The following is a 22,848-nucleotide window of genomic DNA, read 5'->3' on the forward strand; positions in this document are numbered from 1 at the left end:
CCCAGCGCCGTCTTCTAAAAGGTGCATTCTTACTCCTCACCGGGCAGCAGGGTTCCAGCAGCGTTGCTCCCACCAGGTTCTAGCCAAGATGGAGGCGCAAGGCCGGCCAAACGGCGAGAAGCGGGGTTCCTCCAGCGTGCTGCTGCTTTGCGTCTGTCGTCTCCCCTTGCCTTCGACAAGGAAGCAATTGCTGAAGCCTGCAACACGCAGTCAGCGCAGCAGGGTTACTGCGGCAAAGACCATCAGGAACAGCTCATTGCCAGAAGAAAGTTTCACCAAGAAGAGGAAAGCACCTTTGTTCAGCAGCAGCTCTGAAGCACTGGGGACTCCTACAATCCCTTGCAGCATTTTATGCAGCAGAAAGTTAGTGTAGGGACACTGTAAGTGAGGGGCTGATTGGAATCATGGAGCAGACAAGGAATTTTCCCCAAATTTATTCAGTGGCACGGTTCTTGCCCTACCTCCAGCTTCTGAAGGCACAGAGATAGGTCTAATCCATCAAAATAGTACAGCAATATTTAAAGAAGTTATTCAGAATGATCTTCCAATATATAAAATAAACTTTACACATAGTCCCCACTTTTATACAAAAAAGTAGCTTTTTTTTTTTCCCCTTGTACAAAATTATTTGTCATCAGCAGGTTACAGACAATCGGCTAGGAACAGGAGGTCCAGCAAGCGGTCTTCATGATGTAGTGGTTGGGAGTGTGATGGAACGATGGTGTTTGTCCATTTTTAGAGAACCCAGAACAGCCAAGCAGTAAAACTTTAAGTCTCTCTTTCTCCAGTGAATTCACCGCATATCTTGTAAGATGTTCTTGAAGTTTTCCAGTTCTCTAACGCTTGTTGAAATCCTGTGCACAAGGAAAGCAAAAGGGAAACGTTAGAGCAACATATGCATCAGACCTTATTTAAAATTTAAGAGAAAGGGACTGCTATCAAATAAAGCTTCCATGAGCTCTTGGGAAGAGAGAATTTAGAATTTCAGCTAAATTAGGTTCTGGTTACAACCAGGCCCTTCACTAATTTCGCAGACTCTTTTTAAAGCAAACACTGAGAAACACAGTGGAACAGGATGTTACAGAGAGCTCAGCAGTGATCAGACAAACCCATTAACTAGAGGTCAAGAAACAGACCATAATAGTACCGGCTGTGCAGGCAGGTCACAGAGTCTCCTTGCAATATAAGCTTGTTTCTTCTGAAGGGCTTTTTGAATCACCTACCTCATTTTTCTTGCTAAATGCATTTTGCCCCTGGAGCACCAGCATCAGTGAAGATGCCAGATCAGACTCTGAGGACAGGGCCTGTGAGAGCCTCTTCCGTAAAGGAGAGGTCTGCCCTTCCCAGCCTGGACAAACTTCTGTTTTAAGGAGGTTTTGAATAACCCAAATCACTTGTGAACAACAGCAAAAGACAGAGGTCTGTTTTAAAAGGCTCTTCTAAGCCAGGTGGGTGGGACATGAGGTTGGAGTCCGAGAAAGAGCTGCCTGGCCCCAGTCTTTTTGCACAGCAAAGGACTTCCAGGGTAGAGTTTTAGCTGGGCAGCAGAGTGGGGAAGGGAAGGAAGAAAAAGGCTCTCTGCCTGCCAGCCCTCAACTTCCTCTGAAAGAGACGTTCAGAGGGTCCGTAAGTCTCCCACACGCTGCTTCCGAAGGCTGTGTCGACACAGCAGGAGAAGGGCGGAAGGAAGCCCAGCTCCTCTAGTGTAAGGGGAACGCAGCAGCTGTGCTCAGGAGGGGAGTGCCACAACATCCCCGGGGAAGAGTATTTTGGGGTTTTCCAGATTTGACTGATGTACATTAGGGTCTCCCCATTGCTGATGATTCACATGCAGAAGGGACAATCAGTCGGTTTGAAGTGAGGCACAGCGGGACCCCTGAGCTTCAGAATTGGCAGCAACGTCACCTGAAGAATCCTTTGAAAAACCTGTTTGCCAGAAACTCCAGGTCTGTCAACACCACTAAACGGTAATGTATAACCAGAGTGTCTTGTAATCTCCTCTCTCTCCTAAAGGCCTTGTTACCCTCCTTTTCTGCCAAAAACTCCTCATCCAGCTCTCTACAAGGGCTGGACTAATGAATTCCCATTAAACGCAACCATTGCAAACGGATCTGGGGATTAATAGGTAGAAGTGAGAAGCCTGAAGGAGAGCTCTAAAGTGAGCATAGAACAAGAAAAGCAACCCGTGTCTGGGGACAATGTGCTCCGAGGACAGTCACACAGTTTCTTAAAAATCACCAAATTCTTTGTATCTTAATACAAATGCTTCCTTGAATTCCTTACAGAAATGTAGCGTATAAAGAAGTTGTTTTAAGTTGTTCCAACTGTTGCGCTCCATATTAACATTGTCTGATATTTGAGAGCTTCTGTATGAGACTGTATGATCAGAGCAGGAGTTAATGTATGAGACTGTATGATCAGAGCAGGAGTTAATACTAATATTGCTGGTAAGAACTGACTGTTTAAGCTTAAATGGGACTTAACGCAGCAGCCTGTGTAAAAGTAGAGGAAAAAGTCTCAAACTAACCTTCCAAAAGCATTAAATAAGGCAACAATTTCTTGTCTGGTCAGCTGGAATCCATAGGAAGGGCCGCTTTCAGGTATCTTTTCTATAAGGTTTTCAGAAAAGAGGATCTTCAGCGCCGTACCCAAGCCCTGTGTCTGTGCATGACAAACAAGATTATTTAATAGCGGGGAGACATCCAGGGCCTGACTCACAAGTTTAACTTTACTTCCCTCCTTCATCTTTGCAAGGATTCATGTTGACATCATCTCAACAGAGCAAGACCTGGATTTCACTTAACACAGCTCAGAGAAGGGAGCAGAACAGAGCCAGGACGCTTTATTTATTTAGTGTTAACTGTGATAGCAGAGCTACCCAGCAGAAGCTTCCTGCCTAGGTTTGACCACACGTAAAATTCAGTGCGGATCTCGCTGAACCCACGGTTTTATACCCCCCTCTGCCTCGCTTGCCAGAGGCTCTGTGCCCCCTCCCCTCTCCCGGGGAGCAGCTGTAGCAGCCTAACCCAGTTTTCAAGTGCAGAGGCAACAGGCAGCTGCTGCCAGGCCCAGCAAGCTGGAATTGGCACACTGCTTCCTGCTGACTGGACTAGGTAACGACTCAAGCAGCCCTGATCTGTATCTAGGAGCTGACCAGTATCTAAGAACAGCATCTGTCTGCCAGAGTCCCATCAGATGAGGTGCTTACAGACACGTCCCCAGCTGCTGACAAAGCTTACCTGCAACTTCCCCCACAGGCGACATTTGAAGCAGCCAACACAGTCCATTATCTTAGAAATATTCTTAAAGTGCAGCCTAAATTCCTCCTAGGGGAAAAGACATTGAAGTTGATGGTGGTTACACACTGATTAGGACTTCTTCCATGTATTAATCCAAATCCAATAATGTATTAATCCTGGGCTTCAGGCTAAATTCAGTGGGACTGAGCTAGGGAAATGCCTCCTGAAGTGGGGTCCTCAGCAGCAACTTACCATTCTCCTTAAGACAGACCCTACGGTCTATAGTTACCCACAAGTATCCAAACCATTCAGAAAGCAAAATGAATTGGAAATACCTGACCCAGTACCTTGAGTGTACTGGAGTCCCTTTCAGATCTAGTATTGTCCCAGACACACACCTGAAAATACCCTTTAGGTAGCAAATGCCCCAAAGGGAAGGGCTGGCCAATTACCTTTAGTTTAACAGCTTCCTTTTTATTCCCTGCAAAGAATGAGTTTTCATCGAAATGCAGTGGGAAAGACCTGAAATAGAATGAAAAGAGTTTTATCTCTCCACAGCTTGTTTGTATGGCTGAAGTCCAGATCCACAGAAGTATCTGGTTAGGTGTGTGAATGAAACTGATAGGTGTTAGACATTGGACATCTCTAGATGTATTTTAAGTGCAAGCTGCTTGTTTCTTAGATCTCTTGGAGGCTTTCAATTTTAGCTTGCGTCTCACCTTAGAGACATTTTCAGCAATTGCCCTACGGTTTCTAAGCAATTGTAGTCTGTTTTCTAACAGACGTAAGCACTGAAGGCAAAGGAGTGTGACAAGACAAATTCAAACATTGATCACATTAGGAGACACCCATTTCCATCTGGTTCTGGTATCTTTCATTCCTCTTACTCCAAAGTCTGTCCAATAGTCCAAACCTCTGTTACTAACATGTTAAGGATCGTTTTTCTAGTCAAAACCACAAAGCCAGGACTGGCCTTCCACAGATGAGTCAAACGGATAGCCAGTTTCAGGGCTGACACATAGGCAGTTATTAAATGCATTCTGCTAAATCAAAAAGGCAGCCTAGACTATTAAACTGTGGGCCTAATTATCCTGGTTTGCAATTTGAATACAGATATCAATGTACTCCCAGCAATACTATGCTACTGCACAAAACACACTATCCCACTACAAGAAAGAACCCAGAACCTGCCTTTCTAGGTGCTTTAAAGGAAAGGTTAAGCCCACTCAGAGACGCCAGGGTTGAAAGAGCCATTCTCCCCAGGTACTGAATGTAATTACTTGGCCAGATGGAGAATTTCCAGCAATAGGTTTTTCATTTCCGCATCGTGACTTTTATTCCCTGTGTAGAGCTGGAAACCTGGGCGCTCAAAGAATGGCAGCACTTTAGATAGGGCCCGCAGCTCTATCAGGTAGAGAAAATACAGGTTCTTGAGTCTTCTGGGACCTTCCCCTCTGGTGATGACTTCATCAAATCTCTGCTGGAACTCTGTAACATTAGGGCCCCATTTCTTCTCTGACCACGTATCTGAGAGAGCAAAAAAACCCAAAGACGTGAGGCAGATGGGTACATTTCTGGTGCACCACCTCCCACCGTCCTGAGCTAAATGATGAAATGTAACTCTAACCAGGGAGATCCAAGCTTTATGATAGTCACAGCCCTTTCACTAACCGCAAATTGTTCAAGAGTCAAGAGAGGCACACTTTTAACCAAAATCAAACCCCAACAAATGCAGAACTCCTGCAGAGCTTTGTCAGTTGGTTTAAAAGATGACCCAGACTTACAAGCAAAAGCTAAAAATGGAGGCTGCCCATTTTAAACAGAGTTAAATCAGCTGAAGAGTTTCTCATCAGGTGAGCTGACTGTTTCCAAGAGCAGTTCTACGTAAGCTGATGATGGTTCAATATTTGTCTGCAAGTGAAGAGGGCTGGATGAATGTACCAGACAGGCTGTGAAGGTCCCTTCGTTCCTTCACTCCCACCCACAAAAGCCACTAACTTACTGGACAACTTGGAAGAGGTCTCTGCTTTGATCTAAGCATCTGCAGAGGCAGACAGTGCAGACCTCCTGATCATCTTGCACTGGGAAGCAGCATGGGGGCCAGGGGTTGGGAGGTTTCCTAACAAACAGGGACATCTTAAGAGAATTCCTTCTATTGTGGAAATGCAGGAGAACAAAAGCAGCCAAGGATGGGAGGAGATTGGCCTCTATTTTCCATTATCGAGCCCACAGGTTTCACAAAGAATATATCTCTTTGCTCATCCTACCGTGTACTCAAGAGTATATAAAGTATATAAAGGGAGATATAATACAGTTATATCAAGCTGATGTATAAAAATGGAAGAAAAAAGGGAGAAACTTTATCTTCTAAATCACCAATGGATAACCAGCCCAGCAGAAAAGGACTCCTTCCCAGCTCTGAGCTGAGGTAGGCTCTACAAGGCAACCAGGGTACCTGCAGATGGAAATCCCTGCATGGACCCAAGCTGAGCCAAGGAACACCTTCTCAGAGCAGAGATCACCTTCTGTAGACTTTCACCAGTAGCAGTTATCCCTTTCTACACAAGCCAAAGACACTTACTTGGCTGCCTGTAGCCAACCTTATTTTCCTAATCCTCTCTGCAGTCCCAACTCATGTCTTGCCTCTGATATTTCTCTTGTTATTCTATCTCCTAACTCTAATGTAGCCTAACTCACATCAAGACGAGGCCTACGTGGGCTGTGAGACTTAAATGTAATTACTTAGTTAAATCTCAATTACCTATCCAAATTCCAACAGCTATCTCTAAATCTGTACTTGATTTTTGTAAGCTTTAGCAGAATAAAGGTGGTAGGCTTGGTCCACAGGTACAACTCTAAACTACTGTGACTAAATCCTTCAGGAAGTCAGTCACAACCTGCATCCCACACTGCATGAGCAGCGTGCCACAGCCCTTGGCCACGTGAGACACACAAATCATGTTTTCACATCACCCTAGATTTTCAACCCCAGGGTTAACATTTAGATTCTTCAGATAGCTACTTATGGACAAAGGCACGCAAAGGAAATGGAAATGGCATATAGAAATGGATCAAGGCTCTTGGGAAAGCCCAGCCAAGCATTTCACAGTCTAGGTGAGATTATTGCTAAACTGACCGTCATAAAGACAGGCTGTCCTCAACATGCAGTTAGAAACCCACTCCAAAATAACCTTGGAGGAAGAATAGAAGGAATACGTGCTGGAAGTCTTGGTACAGAGCACAGTCCAGCCATTTTCAGACCTGAAGGCATGTGGTAACTGCATTCCTAATTCTGTTACACAACCTGTGTGCTGAGGGAGGGAAGAGAAGAGCACAGAAGCAGGCCTGAACCCTGGTAGAATGGGCTCCAGCTAGCATTTAGTGGAGCCACAGAAGTGTCAATTTAGGACTGATGCAGGAGAGCTGAGGCAGGAAGTAGCATTTACCTTGTAAAAGGTACCTGGCACTCAAATGGATGTTGATGCTTGCGTGGAGACCAGAAATGAGTTTGTAGAAAGCTCGTTTCTCTACACAGACACCTGAAAAGAAATGGGTGCTTCAAGATACTGAAAGCATACGTTGAATCTTCCTCTCCTGGCTGTCAGACAGAAATCTAATCCCACCTGAGCTGGGCCAGAAACTCCCACCCATTCCCTGGCCATTTTGCATTCATCCCAGGAAGAGCAACCAAGTTTAGAAAAAGGATTACCTTTCAACCACTTGTAAAACGTATGCCCTGGAAACAAAAGGAAAACAAGCACATCAGTTTGAGATGCCTTACAGCAGCAAGAGGGCTATAACACACCGTGTCATGTTTTAGGCCACTTCTTTGGCCACACCTTTCAGAGCACAACAGGATGATACACAAATGAGACAGGGCAGTACACTCCCCTCTGCGGCATTGGAGGGCAACAGCCACAGAGAGGAGGGTACTGCCCAAGCCTGATGCCCTGAAACCACCTGAGGCCAGCCCCCAGAGGACCTCTGCTCGCTCCAGTTTGCAGAAGCAGGGAAAAGAGCATTAGAAGACCATGAAAATAGTTTTTCTCCCCACCCTTCTGACTAATGCTTCTACAGCACAGCGTGGCAGCAGCTAAACATAGCACGTGGTCTTTCCCACTTATCTCAGCAAGGGCTGGATGAAGGTGCAGAAGCGCTGCAGAACGGCACAGCATAAGGGGAAACAAGGACCACGGATCACTTTTCTCTTCTGGCCAGGATGGCGAGACAGATATTTTTATTAAAAATAAAATAAAACAGTGCAACCAAGCATGTACAATCACACAAGCCAGTGTTTCACACTAGCCTCTACTACATGCTTGAATGTAATCTGGAGAACATAAACATGGATTTGGAGCTAATTTGGAGACAAAGACATGCCATATACACAGGCCCAGGGCTGCAGAGGGTGAAGAGCTCCAGGGCACAGCCCTTCCCAGATGGAAGCCCTGCAGGGCCTAAGGGAGTTGGGCACCCAGCTCCTACCAGCTGTCAGAGGCTGTTGGGACTACCTATGAGTTTTCTCAAAGCTCCAGACTGAGAGCTGCTTTCTCAGCAATAACAAGCGCTGAAAAAACACAAGTCCTGTTCCTGAAGGCTTACAACACTTCAGTAGCTACCTTCAAATGGGACTTGTACTCTTAAAAGACTGCTGGTGCTTTTTGAGACCTCCACACAAGGACAGGCTGGCCTCAGGCACAGGGAGCTCAGAGGGATCTCTCCACAGGGTCCTGAACGCAGCAGAATTTCAAGACAACCTCTGATTTGCCTGCATAATGATTTTTCTAACCAGGTGCATTACCTAATGGTACAGCTTGTGACAGTGTGATAAAGACACCACAGTTGTTTCTGTTATCAGTAAAAACAAACAGAGTGCCACTCACCTCCATCGTCTCCTGATGAAAAAAAGCACGAGCGGTGGAGGGAGAGAAAAGAGAAGATAAAAATTACACATGACCAAAATTAAACTCCAAAGCACAAGCATTAAGATCACTCTGTTAATCTGCTCTGACAAGAGAATGAGCCTCTCCAGGGACGTTTAGAAATGTTCTGAACATAGAAAATATCATCTCTAACTGCAGCAGTGAACGTACCAAATGAGCAATGCTCCTGAATAACCTGACCAACGCAGGAGGGATCAATATTTGCAAAGGAAGTAAAACCACCACACAATTGAAGCAGAAACCAGAAAAAAAGGGACACAAATGTGCGCCTCTGCCAGAGATCTCCTGTATGACCTCTGACAAGATACTCAAAGACATCATCCCTGCTCCCTGCAGTTTATTAGTTGCCTGCAACAACTCTTGCAGGTATCAGGTCAGATTCTCTATTTTCATGTCCTCCTGCTTCCTCATCTGCAAAACAGCAGTCCTTCCCTCTCCCCTCAACATACCTGTGCTATTTCATTCTGATCTTGGCCTAAACACCAGAGGTGGTCAAGGGAAGGACTGATATTTTAAATGCCATTGTACATTTCTTTCACCAGTGCTGCTCCTGAAGTGCCACTCCTTTGCACAAGGCTCAAGGGAGTGGGGCAAGCACCTGCACAGTTTAGGGAAAAATCAAGAGATCACCCCAGAGGGTACTGCTGGAGCGGTGTTCCGGTCAAACGAATGGGGAGTGAGGTCGATGACATTCTAGATGTCTGGGCAGGATGGAGCCTCAGAAGACATGAGGTCTCTTAGCAGCCTTGGGCAAGAAGACTGTACACTTCCAAAACCCTTCCCTACTTTCATTTACACTGTCTAGCCTTAGCCTCTAGGGCAGAGTTTCTCTTACTGAATGGTTTCCACAGAGGAACCCAGCCAGATTCTCATTTCAGTCCATCACAGATGGTTTGGCATTGCCGAGTACAGAAACCAGGGACCCAGGAAGAGCAGATTGTTGTAGCTCTTGATCAAGTGTAGAATTTTATGGTTAATGCAAGGGCACCTGGAAGTGTGGCATTCTAGCACCCGTCCCAGAGAAAGGAAGTCTGATCCTCCACTCCTGGAAGAAATGTGAGCTTTGGAGGGACTGGGAGCAGGACTGAACCCTGAGCTCTTCCTGGGTCCATTCTCATTCAGTAGAAGTAGCTCAGAGAGCATTTACTGTTCCTGGAGCTAGGATCAGTACACTACTAAACCACTTAGTGAGATAAATGACTCACCTCTACCAGATGTCAAAGGTCTTTTTACATTCTGAGGCCTAAGAGGAAAAAAAAATAAAAATCCTTTAAATATGGTAGGTATCTAAGTCACTGTCTCCTGGCTGTGCAGAAACACAGCACAGCAGAAGTAGTTAATTCTCTGCAGTCAAATAGCCTAAGCAGTTCTTAGTTCTCCTTCTGTGCTTCAGCTTTGCTCAGACAGGAAAGGGGTAGAGCAAAATGTCACCCCCCCCCCCCCCTTCTTTCTTTAGAACAAACAGCTAGGAAAACTCAAGGGTCTAGAAAGGTGCTAGTGGTGCACCATGGCCGTGGTGCTACATGATACACTAGCACGAATGGGGAGGAAATCACTAGAGAGACCACAGCAGGCAAGACCATAGACCAATGCCCACCAGTACTGTGCATCAGCCCCAGGGGTACTCATAGCAGACTTCAAACTGGCACACAGACTGGGGAGACAGCTCACCTCACCTGTGCGATGGCCAGGGAGGACTGTGCGCCCAGGACCACATCACGCAAGAGATGCGCACCCCCTGCCAGGCTGCTGTCTCACCACACTGCAGGGCTTGCATCGGGAGCCTGCATCAGGGCAAGCCGTGGTCCAAAGAACAGCCAAGGGGGGCTCACGGAGCAGCCACATGGCTTGTCCCCTCCTCTGACAGCACACACTGCACAAGCATTGCAGCAAAGACAGGAGGATGGGGATTAATGGAACAGTTAAAGCACATGCAGCCCCTCTGCAAAAATCAGCGCCTGCAGGCTTGTGGAACCTGTCTCCCAAAGCACCTACTTGAAGCAGTTTTCTTCGTAAATACTGTTCCAAATTTTCCAGGCATCCGGTCCTTTGTAGCCAGTATAGCGTTCAGGATTCAAGAGTAAATCCACGTACTCCGCATCAGGAGAATAGATGTCTGTGAAGCAGAGTGCTGGGTCAGTGACAAAAAATTCTGAAGGAAAATGACATCTTCCAAGGCTGATCCAGCCACCCCTTTGCATACTGAACAGTCTTGCCAGGAGAGACCAGCTCATCCCTCCCCAGAGACAGGTGCATAATACTTGGTATGCATCAACCCACTGCAGCAGGGCAAAGCTCTCTGGCCTTCAGAGCTATCAGAGCACAAGGCCGCTGATGGCAAAGCAAACTCTGAGCATGCTCCATCCAAGGTGCTAACTTACTAAACACAGCAAGACCCTGACCAGCGGGGTCAGAAATACTTTGTCAGAAATATTTGCATCGTATTATTTTCAAAATACTGAAGGCGGGGGGCGGGGGGGGAGAAGAAAAGCTATACATGCTCCAGGCTTGCTGAAGTATTACACATTGGCCTGAAAGTTCTGCAGGGGTGCTTAAGATCCCATTACAAGACTTGTCAGATGTAAGAGGTCCCTATACCATCAGCTTCGCAGAAGCTGTCTGAAGAGTCATCGTGTCGTGTCCACTGGAGCACTGCCTGCTGGGTTTCCTTGCTGCAAGGAAAGTGGAAAAAGACTATCAGAAAGAGCACTGATACTAGGTTTCCCTCAAGACAAGTAAGGATTGTGGAAAAAGAAGTCAAACCTCAAAGAGCCATCAACAGCTCCAAGTCTCTTGGCTTCTTCACATTCTTCAGCAAGGTTATTGGCTTCTTCCGAATACTGGGTTGAAAAGCAAAAGAGTGGGGAGAGAGGAGGATTAAAAAGCAGTTTTTCTGCTGTTAGAATTCTGTCTTTAATGCACTAACCAGTTTAAGCATCAGAAACACTTTTATGATTCATTCCACCCTGTATTTCCACAGGATGTCTGCAGATATTCAGAGGCTTATGCAATAGTGATGACTGTTGCAGGGACTCACAGCAGCCTCTGGCACTGCCATAGGAGCATTTTGTGCCTGACAATACCTGCTCTTGGAGAAGTCTGCTAAACTGCTCTATGTTAGTGGAGGGGAATACCTGACTTCAGGACAGCCACCTCAAAGGTCTATAGCATGCCAAACACTCAAAGAGGGTAAAAATTTAGCCATAAAGTGCATCCCAACAAATACTGCCCATCTGATTAAGGCAGCTTTTATCAGCTGCAGTGACACAAAACTGGTCCTATAAGCTGCGTCATTTTATGCAGACAGACACACCTACCTTGTAACTTCCAGATCTGATTCCATCAGGGACTTCGTCCTGAAAGACAAAATTGAGCATGTGCTACATGTGGGGCTGATGAGGCCTTTCAGCCTAATCTTTGAGAAAGATTAGGAAGGTTACCACAGATTCTAGAAGTTAGAAGGTAATCAAAGCACTCGGCTCAGCTTACAACACATCCGATTTCTGGCTCCTCCACGGACTAAGGTTAAGCAATATTCTTGGTATTTTATTTTGATTTTTCACAAGACTCCTCTTCTCAAAAGGTCAGCAGCCTTCCACAAGTGCTACATCAGGTTATGTTTTGCTTACCCAAGCGTGAGGTTAGGGAAGCCAATATAAACTTCAGAGGAGCTGGAGTTGCCTCTGGTCAGCTGATGTCTGGCATCCTGTCTTCCGGTGATGCTGGTGCTCCTGGCAGGAGCCCAGGCGCCTCCTCAGATAATGCATCTACCAGCCCCTGATATACATCATTCAAAAACTTCCCTTTTACCACTCCATCATGTAATGTCAGGCTTGCCAGCCCCACACAACCCAAGCAGTACGCACAAGACAATCAGGCCCTAAATGCTCCTCAGCTTCCATTTCCTCCATCAGTAGGAAGGCAATAAAACCACTTCTACGCTGCAGGAGCAGATACTATGATGGCAAGCAGCACAGGAAGAGAAAAATTAATCAATGAATAAGACTTATTTTTGTTGCTTTCAGTATGAAATGGACCCAAATCAAATTAATTAAAACCAGCAGTGACACAGTCAGTTCTTAAAATAAGAACAACTTCTAGCTAATACTAACATAATTGTAACATTACTCTGTCACATTGGTCATAATCATTACCAAACCATCCTTCTTAAGGAAGAAAAGTATTTAAACAAAATTTAGGGTTATTCTGAGAAAAAAACAAACCACCATCATTCCGTTTTGGGTCCATAATAGGTGCTTTTTGAAGACTAGGGAAGCAAAGGACTCTTATTTGAGAGGTAGAGTAGTTGCTGAGAAGACGGATGAATTTAACATACATATCAGAATTTACATAACAAATGATGCCCCCACACGAGTACCAGCTTGTTTCAAGGTGTCATATCAGCTTAGCTTTTTTTTTCAGCCACCAGCTACACTACATCAGGTTACCACAGAGTTACCAGGTGAGGGGGACAGACACCTGCTTCACTGCAGCATGCTTTAAATTGTACGTGAAAATAAACCAGTGAGCAGGAAAAATGCATGCAAGTAGGGTCAGGAGGCCTCTCTCATAGAGAGCACTCATCGCACCATCAGCATGGCATACCCCTGCACACCATTAGCATACACACTGACTGCTCTAGAGACCCAGGAATGAGAGTGTAAGATGGCCTGTTGCTGGCTGCCAACTACAAAGCCAGGCTGGCTGGCATTTTCACCACCTCTGTCAACCCAGCAACAAAGTTCCGGTTCACTCCCTTTTCGTCCCCTTCTTTTCAGGCAGACACCTGCAGTCAAGATGTTTTCTCAGCAAACAAAACCCTTTTGTCCAGGATACAGGGACAAGAGTGTTTGCTTTTGTACTGGGAAACAGAGGGCTCTGAAAGAGCCATTTCATGTAAAGAGAGAGGCCTGGAAAGGGCCTGGTCAAATTCATCAGCCAAAACTGCAAATCACAGTGCAGCTCACAGGCCAACAGGGTGCGTATCCTAGCATTTAACACAAAAGGCACTTCTTGTAACTACAGTGGATTTGCCCCCAAACCATCCCACTAATACCAAAAATAAAAGATGGACCAGAACAAGTTTTTGGCCATTCACAGCGGGCTGGCTGTTAAAAGCCTAGTCTTTCTTTAAACTTGCAGAATTTAGCATTTTGGCCTTTCACATGGATACCAGTATTACTGCACCTAAGAAAGCTCCATCAGAGCCACAGTTTTGCTATAGCTACGATAACGAGAAGAGCAAGTCATTGACCTGCTTCTTCCTCTTGGTCTGCAAAAGCCAAAGAGAGAAAAGAGGTAAAAGAATGGATTTGGTACTCACAGATGGGCAGGGCTTTACGGCACAGTCTCTTATTCCACAGTGACTGTTGTCATTCCAAAAAGGACAAGGTTTCTTTAGGTTTACCTACAAATAACATATTATCCTATTACACATTTCCTCCATGCAACCAAGCCAATCTTCCACACCACAGTTTACCAACACGCATCTTCAGCGCCTTAGTGCAAGACTTCAGATAACAAAACATAGTGCAAGGTTGAGTGCAGTGAGAGTGGAAACAGATGGTGTTATTTATCTTAAAGTTGATCATACTCATTCACTTGTCTTGCATATGAGATGTGTGTGCCCATGCAACCTGGCCAGGACTGTCTGTGGTAACACAGAAGACAGGACACACAGACAACTAATTCCTAATCACGTCCTGAGGCTCCTGTTGAGCAACGACAAACTGGGTTTGGGCCACGTGGTTTGTACTCTTTAGGAGCCAACAGTTACTATGGGGCAATCTTTGGCCTTGAAATACTGCTCACTTCATTCTCCACAACTCTTAGGGGAAGTTTGCTCCCCATTAATTTTCTTTGTTTTGGGCATCTTAGGACTACAGCCTGCCTCCCCATTGCAGGAGCAGGAACACGATGCACTGGAGCCTTACTGCCATCCTCCTGTGGCCAGAGCGCAGGTGGTCTGCTGTCAAGTCATCTGTGTTCTGGCCTTGTTGATGTGCAAGCCTCCTGGGTTCGACAGGAACAAATAATTCCTTGGTGTTTACCAGATTGATTGCTATTGCTCATGTCCTGGTTATGAGTACAGGTTATCCTTGTAATCCTTGCTGTGCTGTTTCTTCTGATGCTTTCACACACAGACATTTCCATTCATGCTTCATTCAGACCAATCTTAGTATTTCTGTAACAAATCCCAACACTGGAAGGGGAAAGGACATTAACTTCTTTAACAAATCCTAGTCTTTCTTTTCTGTGAGTTGGTATCAAGTATCATTCTTCAAAAACAATTAACATTTAACAAGATTTTGTGGGTTTGGTAGGAAGGGGGAGTAGGGAAAAGCAGCTCTACCCCTGTGACTTTATATATGGGCCCATTCTAGTTTGCAGTGCAGTGAAGTCAAGGACTTTTTAAACTGTTCTTACAGAAGAGTAAATACTTGCTTTGCCTGCAGAAACAACCAGGCAAAGTGACAGTTCAGTATCTGTATGCAGCAGGTAAAATAATGCCCCATAACCAAAGCACACTCAAATAAACCCCACATTTAGTGATATACATGCAGTCTCACTGAATGGGAGCAGAATCCATCTGATGACAATGGTCTGCCAGTAACACCATCAATTCACCTGATTGTTTGGTAACTAAACCAGGCTTTCTGTGTTGATGGGGAGACACTATGAATACTCTCATTATGCAATGTGGATCTCCAGTCATCAAGACCTGAGCCACAGCTCAATGAAAGAAGTCATTTCATTGGTCTACTGCTTAAGTTCTTAAGAGGGAAAAATGCCTAAGAAAATATCTTTTAAATTGTGCATCTTATAAGCATGTTGTACCACATTAAGATTCTCCTGATAATAGAAGAGTCCCACTTACTGACTGCATTCTTAAAAGATCAGGATTAAAATATAGGTGGCTGATTTTAAAAAGACCAGCAATAACTTCAAGAGAGATTGAGGAGAGAGAGAAAAAAAAGCAGGAAAAAAAAGCAGCAGCACACAAAATAAATACAGTTCTTGAATGAGAAAATCACCTTGTAGTATCTAAAATAATCACTTTGCAGAAGTTCATTCAGTCTAGGAAAAAGCTTGTAGTTGTTGAAGGCATCAATGGTTTCTACATCACAAGTGCAGTCATCTAAATGACCAGTAACCTGTTGGATAAAAAAACCCAAACAACAAACAAACAGTTATGAACAACTTAGCCAGTACTTTTTAACACTGCAGACAATAAAGCAATTCACTTTCCTTTTACCAGTGAGTCAACTAGTTAAGTTTAACCAGAATTAAACAACATTAAACCAGACTCTGCTGAATTGGCAGAGAACTTCTTTTGATGCATCCTTTAGGATTTGTCCTGTACTTGTTGCTTGGGGACAGGCACTTTTATTTGGAAACGCTTTTCCTCTAACATACATTGATCTATTAGAATTCACTGATGTCAGAGTAACAGGCATCAGGCAGACACTTCCATCTCTTCAAAAAGCAGACATGACAGACACATTCAACTAGACTGTGTCACACACAGACACAAAAACCACACAGCCCTGGTCCACACATCAGACACAGTTATAAGGATCACAGATGTTTCTGTCAGGGCCAAATCCAGCAAGACACTGGAATCAGCTGCTGTAACAGCTGTGAGCCATACGCGCTGCCAGCTCAGGTTCCCATTTGAGACTAGCCTCAGTATGTCACTCCTGTAGAATGGCATACAGGTGAGAGCTGGTGTTTGCATAAGGGACCAGTTAGACAACAATAATGCCACCAAAGATTACAGCTCTCAAAGAAAGTCCTTGCTGTTAATCAACTGCGCTGCAGCCATTTGATCAGAACCACAGCAACTGCAACAGTCTCTCTCCTTGCCTCAGAGAGCCATTTGGCAAGAAAACATTTGTTCTAAATCTGATGTAGAAAGCAAATACTTCTTGCATCATCCTGAACAACTCAACAAGCTGTGTGCAAGCCCCGAAGAAAAAAAAAATAATAAAAAAAATGTAGCACAAATTCAGCTATGGCTTTCTGACACGTAGATTACTGTCTGGATGACAAAGTCCCACAACACAGAAGTAGTTTTGCTTCCCCCACGCCCCCTGATGTGTACTTGGGGAAATCACCCTGGCCAAAATCAAGTATTACTACTCATTCACTCTCAACAGCACGCCAGGGATTTTTCCTGGATGTTGATGTAGCAATACAACACATGGCAAGCTGCCATTCCCCAGTATCAGATAAATTCAGGGGCTTAAGATCAGGCAGTTGTTTTAAATTAATATTGTTAATTTATGAAGCAAAGAATGGGATGTTTGCCACTGTTCATGATATAAGAAACCCTCTTGCCACTTCAGTCCCAGAAAGCCTACAAAATCCTCATAGCAGACAGCACAGAAACGATGTACTCCACACTACACCATTCTAGGAGGTTATGTCCAATCTCTGCCTTCTCTCTGTGCATGAGAAAGCTGGAAACAGAGACAAGCAGAGTAAGCCTGGAAACACTGGCACGGGCAGCAACTGCAGAGTGTGACAGAGCGCACTGCCGAGTAGTGCCATAAAAGCTCCCCAGAGGAGGCCAGAAACAAACAGGCAGATGGGGGATGCACAACACCTAAGAAGGCGCTGAATTGTATTTAAGGGGCTCCCCCTTTTCTTACGTTTAAAACACTCAACCAGCCTAAGGGCTGCTGAACACTGTGGGGCAGCAAACAGGAGCAGGTATCACCCCTCTTGAAGGAAAGGCAGCAGATGACTGAAGTCACAGGCATCTTGGCAGTCAGAGCCAGGAAATGGGTGTAAAATCCTGCAAGCCTCAAGAAAAAGCCTCCCTGAATCCAAAAAAAGGTGCTACTCCAGCCTTCGCAATTAGGGCAAAATATATTATGCGCAGAGAGAAAAGAGCGCCACGTGAGAAACATGAGCCACCTGCCTTGACGCATTTCCGGAGAGCCCTCAGATAACTCAGCAAGAGCTACACATCAACTTAAACCATTATAATTAATACTCTGGAAATGAAGCTCCCTGCCCTCCTTCCGAGAAGGAAGGCAGAAACAGAGCACCTGCCCTCAGAGCACACAGTCACATGCAATGGGGAGGTGGGGGAAAAAATGGCTTGGATTAAGCATAGAGCACCTTAAAGGCAGGTGCAAATTTCTTCCTGCCACCCTGGACCAAGGGGGAAAGAATCCAGGCTCTAGACCCAGACTGCTCCATAGCAGGAATCAGTATTTTGCAAAGAGCTTTTTTCAACAGAGATTTGATATTTTGGACTCAGCCACACTGACCTAAGGGGGAGTGAAGGGAAATCTATCAGAGCATGCCAGAATGCCCTGCTCCACTTGAGCAAATCGCTTCTGTTAAGGCACCATGTTTTGGAGGCTCACTTCTATTTCTAGTGTTCACATTGAAGCCCACCACCTCACACATGTACTGTATTCTGTCAGGCATTTTGCATGGTAATGAAGATTAACAGCATAGCAATTAAGCTTTCCACTAGCCTGAATCACCCCTATAAAAAAAAAGCCGCAATTTGCTAATCTAGTTACCCAATTTAAAGCTGTTTCAAAATTAAAAAACAAAACAACAAACAAACAACCAACAAACCACAACAAAAAAAACAAGCAACCACATTTTTTATTTCCTGGAAACTTGGCATCCATTGGGGCAGGCAGCTTATTGATTGGGTCTAAAAGCGGCCTACAAAAAGATTTGTGGATAACCTTCGGCTGCTCTCTGTATCCATGCTAGACAAACATGTCACTCCAAGGGAATCCCTGTAAGAGGTAACATCGGAGCACCCAGCCAGCCCTCAACTGAAACAGGACGCACCATTTGTGCCAGGCCTGTCTTCACTATGTCTAGCGACCAATTCAAGTCGGAACCAACGTGGCAAAACATCATCCTGAAAATAATCCAGGGTGAAGTGCTGCAGATGCTCCCACAGTATTCAGGAGTCGGTGGGGGTCATGCTTTGGAGATCTCAGAATATCTGCTGCTCGGTTTAGAAGAACACTGGTGAGAAGATCAGCCACAATGCCACCAAGAATATGCCCACGGAGGCAGCACAGGCAGAGGGGAAGCGCTGGGGAAAACTCAAACTCTGCTCAAGTCAGAGGGAAAACTCCTTCTTCCTCCAAGAATTTCAGTCAGACTGTGCAAAAATGGGCAGTTTCCCTAGCTGGCACATGGCCAATGAGGTATCGCTGGCCTGCTTACCTTCCTGCTCTGCCTCCTAAGCCAGCAGGCTGCTGGGAAAAAAAGCTCAGCCAGGCCTGGTGATGCCGCCTGTATGTGGCCAACCTACCAAAGTTCATAGGCAAAGGAGTACGGAAGGCAGCATCAAGAGCCAAACCTCCTCAGAGACCAAGATCCAAGCACCAGTGATGCTACCACCAACCAGCACTGACCCGCTTTAAGACACAGGGAAGTGGGCAGTATCAGACTACTTGGCAGGGCACGGTCTTCATCCCAAAAGTTCCCTCTTGCTCCGTGACCACCTGCCACCCCAGAACCTCTTTCTTTCAGCCCTGTATGCAGCCAGACACTCACTTGTTTTGGACTTCAATTCCTGCTGTCAGAGCAGTTGAGCTACAGCATGTCTCAAGCATGCCCTGCAATGGGCGGTGCCTTAGAACACTTCCCCCCCTCCCCACCTCCCTAAAACATTTATCTACATCTTCAGCCTATAATAATTAGAACAGTTGTTTAAGATGAAACAAAAATTGATGTAGTCCCAAACATGTGCCATGTGCTTGCTGGCACCTGTGAATCACTGCACCGAGCGGCAGCGATGGGTTTCACTCCACCCAGCAGGGGTGTGAGAGCCTGGCATGAGACCGAAGGGCAGGGCTGGGTTTGCCCACTGGGAAGAGATGCAACGGAGCCGCTGGGACAGACGTGACACAAGTGGCTCCGGCTGCTGAGTAAGCACCGAGGAAGGCGTTCAGCTGGCCCTCTGCAACAGCCGCTCTCAATCCCTTAACACTGATGTACCCGCCTTGTGTGCGTAACGCAGGTTGAAACACCGCCACACGTGGACTCTGCATAGTCCTTGGGTTTGGCCTTTGCTTCATCTTCCTTTACCTCCATCCCAGGCTCCTGTCAGTCTGCTCTCCCCTGCACTGCCGGTCTGTCTCTCCCTACCTCTTTCTGCTTCCCTCAGCGTCACAGAAATCTCCCCTGGGGAGTGGATTTAGGGCTTTCTTCTCTTGCTATGGGCTCTGTCCCAGACCCATACACCACCATCTACTGCACAGCTGGGCAGGAAAGAAGGCAAACTCCTTTCGGCATCTCCCACTTGCAGCTACAGCAGGGCACAGGGAAGGGAACACTACAGTGGTTGAGGAGTTGCTTTTAGCCTGTACCAACTTCACTGGCAGCTGCCTGCTCTTCCAGAGAAGCCACACCAGTCCCAGGCTGATGGCAAGCTGATGCTTTCCCTGCTACCCCAGCAGAAGCTTCCTTGCAGTTGTCCTGTACAAGCAATTTGTGGCTCTGCTTACCGGTGTCACTCTTTACAGCTAGGTCTCCCTTTTATCCTTGCAAGCACTTGGAACAAGTAGCTGGCAGCCAGGTAAGGACAGTCATGCCCAGCTTCTGCCCTGGAAGCAGTATATGTTGGCCCAGGTGCTTCCTCCCGCATCTTTTGCCCAGAAAACAAGGACCAGGGGTTCCGAAGCTCACGCAGAAGCAAACCTCACATGGGAGCCTCACAATGGGGTTAAAACGCAGAGGCTGAAGTGCTGTCAGATGGCACCTCCAAGCATCTGCTAGCAAAGAAGGATCTGCAGCTGCTCTGCACTTGGAAGCTACCTCTTGAGCCACCCTACAGAGATCGGGAACCATCCTAGGTATGAATTCCTGCCTGGGAGGCTGTTGGGTGAACACCAATTCAACAAGAACATTAAGAGCAGCTTGAAAGTCTGTTCAGGTAACAACAAGGTAACTCTCAGTGCCTGGACTCACCCCTAATGACAGCATACTGGCCACAGAAATGCCCCTGAAGGAAACCAGTCCTCTGCCAGACCGGAAACCCAGTCAAAATCGCAAGCTGCTGAACACCTGCAGCACATCCTTAATGCAGCTACATCAGTCTGTAAACAGCAAATGAGCAGTAATTACTAGGAATATGGAGAATTGATTCATGGCTGACTAAAGCATTAATGCAAACAGGAATATCTGGGTGGGGGACGAGCTGTTTGTAAAGTTCAAGGGAAATCTGATATTGAAATGTTATTCAGCACTAATGAGACAGATTGGAAAGCAGAAACAGTATGTGAAATTTAAGTGGTTTTAGTAACAGACGGATGTTTCTAAGAAAAGTTTCAGTACTGGTTAGCAACCTCTCTAAGTAAATGAGGAGCTAAAGTAACAGTCAAAAAAAAGCAGGTGAGACATTGCTCTTAGTCGTAGACAGACAAGAGCACAATGCCCATTCCAGAATTACGGCCCACTTAAGTCAGCATTTGAAGTACTGCTAGAGCAAGCGCTCTCAAAAGTGGCCCTTGTCAACTGTCCCAACACAGGCTGACGGACAAGTCAAAGCTTTTCCATTCACCCTACATCAAGGTTTCTTAACCTGACAAGCTCATGAGACAGCAAGAGATGGTTCACAGGAAGAAACCAAAAGCTATACCCAGGCCTTCAAGTATATAAACAAAGGAAGATAAAACATACCATTTAAGGCTTGCCCTATATTTTATTTGGTCGTAAATAAAAACCACCAGACCAGTTCGGTGCAAGATGATCAGCAGATTGTTTTTTATGAAAAGACAAGGCAGCCCTCGGGTGTTTTTTTTCAAAGGTTAAGTGGTTACTAAGAGTGAGAAACACTGTCCTACATAACACATTTTCCCAAAGGCAATAAAGTCTGGAAAAATCTTGAACCTGAACACTTGTACTGAAAAATAAACCAAACCATACACTACTCCATAAACAAGAAGTGCGTTGCAACAAACCAATAGTGTACAAAGTACAATGCCAGTTCCTTCTACCCAAGGAAAAAAGCCTGCAAGCCATTACTATGCCAGAATGCCAGTTCATTTAGTGGTTAGGACTTTTTATCCCATACCACACTCCTGACTCAGACTTCAATCCTTAGGAGACAAACTTCACTGCTAAGCAGGAAGTGTACAAGCAAAAACCCCACAGAGATATAGACTCAAAATGCATGCTTTTCTATTCTGTATCAGTCCAGCTTGTATTTACCATTTCCACATTAAAATCAACTGTCAAGAGCCACCCAGAAGGCAAAGCCAAGTGCACAATGGCATTTGTTTTCTCTCTCCACTCTCAATTTGACTCCCATTCAAGCACTAGCATTTTAATACAGTAAGAGTAGGCTTTTCAACAGCTTCCTTTTTTAAAAGGCAACAAAAATAAAGCACTAAATACACTGTACCATCTTCACTCCTTAATCTTGCAAAAGTGCTTGCGCAAAGTTAAGTTAAAAGGAAGCTGTGTAGCAACCATTCCCCTAAATCTAGCTGTTTGACTATACCCAGTTCTCTCATTACTGCACATCAACGGAAGTTGCACTGAGCACGCTGGACCAGACGGTAAGACACCTGGCACATCAACAAGGGGAATTAACCCTGGAAGAGCTCTAAAGAGCAGGGGCAGCCCAGCTCACCCCTGGGCATGGCAGGGTAGGGTAGCAGGTGCCTGCTGCAGCCACACTCTCTCCTGGACAGTAGAGTTGGGAGGCACAGCCAGGCAGACCTGCAGGAGAGGGGATGAGGCAGCTCCCAGACATTATAGTAACACACATACCTGAAACAGCCGACGAAAGGCACCTGGGTGGTTAGGGAAGACCTTATAGTAACACACATACTTGAAACAGCCGACGAAAGGCACCTGGGTGGTTAGGGAAGACCTAGCTGAAACACTCACCTTCCCTGCTAGGGGCAGGGAGAGAACACAGTTAAGAAGGCAAGGAAGAGGGCATGGTGCTGCTCAGTGGGCAGAAGTCACCCTCCGAGTCCCTTTGCTCTAGGCAGGCTTTCCCATCCTCGGAGAGGAGTCGAGGCACTAAGACACCTGCACCCAGCGGTACTCACGGAAGGGTCGGCTCCCCCCGCGCCCAGGGCAGGGACCCCACCGCCGCCCGCCCTATCCCGTCCCCGTCCAGTCCCCCCCGGGCCAGAGCCCACCTGGCAGAAGCAGCGTCTCTCCGCCGCGCCGGGCGGTCCACGGGGCACCACCGGCAGCAGCAGAACGGCGAGTCCCAGCGCCCTCAGCAGCAACCCGCTACCCGCCGCCATCTCACCGAGCCACCGCCACCACCGCCGCCTCCGCCGCCTGAAGAAGCCGCCCCGCGCACCGCCCCTCGCCGGGGGCGCGGCCGCCGCCGGCTACGCGCCGCACCGCACGCAGCCCCGGCCCGGCCCGGCGGGCTCCCCCGTTGCGGAAGGGCGTCCGGGTCCTCGCCGGCGGTGACCCGGGCGAAGCTGCTGCCCGCCCGAGGTGACTCACCGGTGCCGGGACGTCCCGGGACCCGCTGCCGCCCGCGCTCCTCCCGCCGTTTTTTTTTCCTCACAGAACCGCGGGCTTTTTGTCCTGGCTCTGCCTGCGCAAGGGTTCTCCCGTACCCACCGGCCGCGGCCGTTCCTTAATCCCTAAACCGCTGCCAGTCAGCGCCGACAACAAATCCTTGCTAACTCAGTTAACGG

The 22,848-nt window shown here is 46.6% G+C and overlaps 1 protein-coding gene across 1 annotated transcript; it reads right to left on the reverse strand.

The window, feature by feature from the left end:
* Positions 1-428: 428 nt before the first annotated feature.
* On the reverse strand, positions 429-22,713 carry ERO1A (endoplasmic reticulum oxidoreductase 1 alpha). The gene is made up of 16 exons (XM_075029480.1): positions 22,330-22,713; positions 15,217-15,336; positions 13,506-13,589; positions 11,500-11,538; positions 10,946-11,022; positions 10,781-10,854; positions 10,178-10,298; positions 9,388-9,425; positions 8,123-8,134; positions 6,949-6,975; positions 6,686-6,778; positions 4,520-4,766; positions 3,692-3,761; positions 3,240-3,326; positions 2,528-2,661; positions 429-854 (listed from the first exon to the last, which is right to left on the reverse strand). Exons 1-16 carry the CDS (start codon positions 22,438-22,440, stop codon positions 794-796), a joined length of 1,395 nt encoding a protein of 464 aa, XP_074885581.1. The 5' UTR covers positions 22,441-22,713; the 3' UTR covers positions 429-793.
* Positions 22,714-22,848: the final 135 nt, after the last annotated feature.

Source organism: Buteo buteo, chromosome 6 (genome assembly GCF_964188355.1).
Source record: "Buteo buteo chromosome 6, bButBut1.hap1.1, whole genome shotgun sequence".
NCBI classification, from domain to species: Eukaryota; Metazoa; Chordata; class Aves; order Accipitriformes; family Accipitridae; genus Buteo; species Buteo buteo.

Coding starts and splice junctions, on each gene's coding strand:
- ERO1A (XM_075029480.1), bottom strand. CDS start 22,440: ATGGCGGCGGGTAGCGGGTTGCTGCTGAGGGCGCTGGGACTCGCCGTT. Junction 13,590..15,216: donor ATTATTTTAGATACTACAAG/GTGATTTTCTCA, acceptor TGTTATTTGTAG/GTAAACCTAAAGAAACCTTG. Junction 3,762..4,519: donor GAAATTCTCCATCTGGCCAA/GTAATTACATTC, acceptor ATTCTATTTCAG/GTCTTTCCCACTGCATTTCG.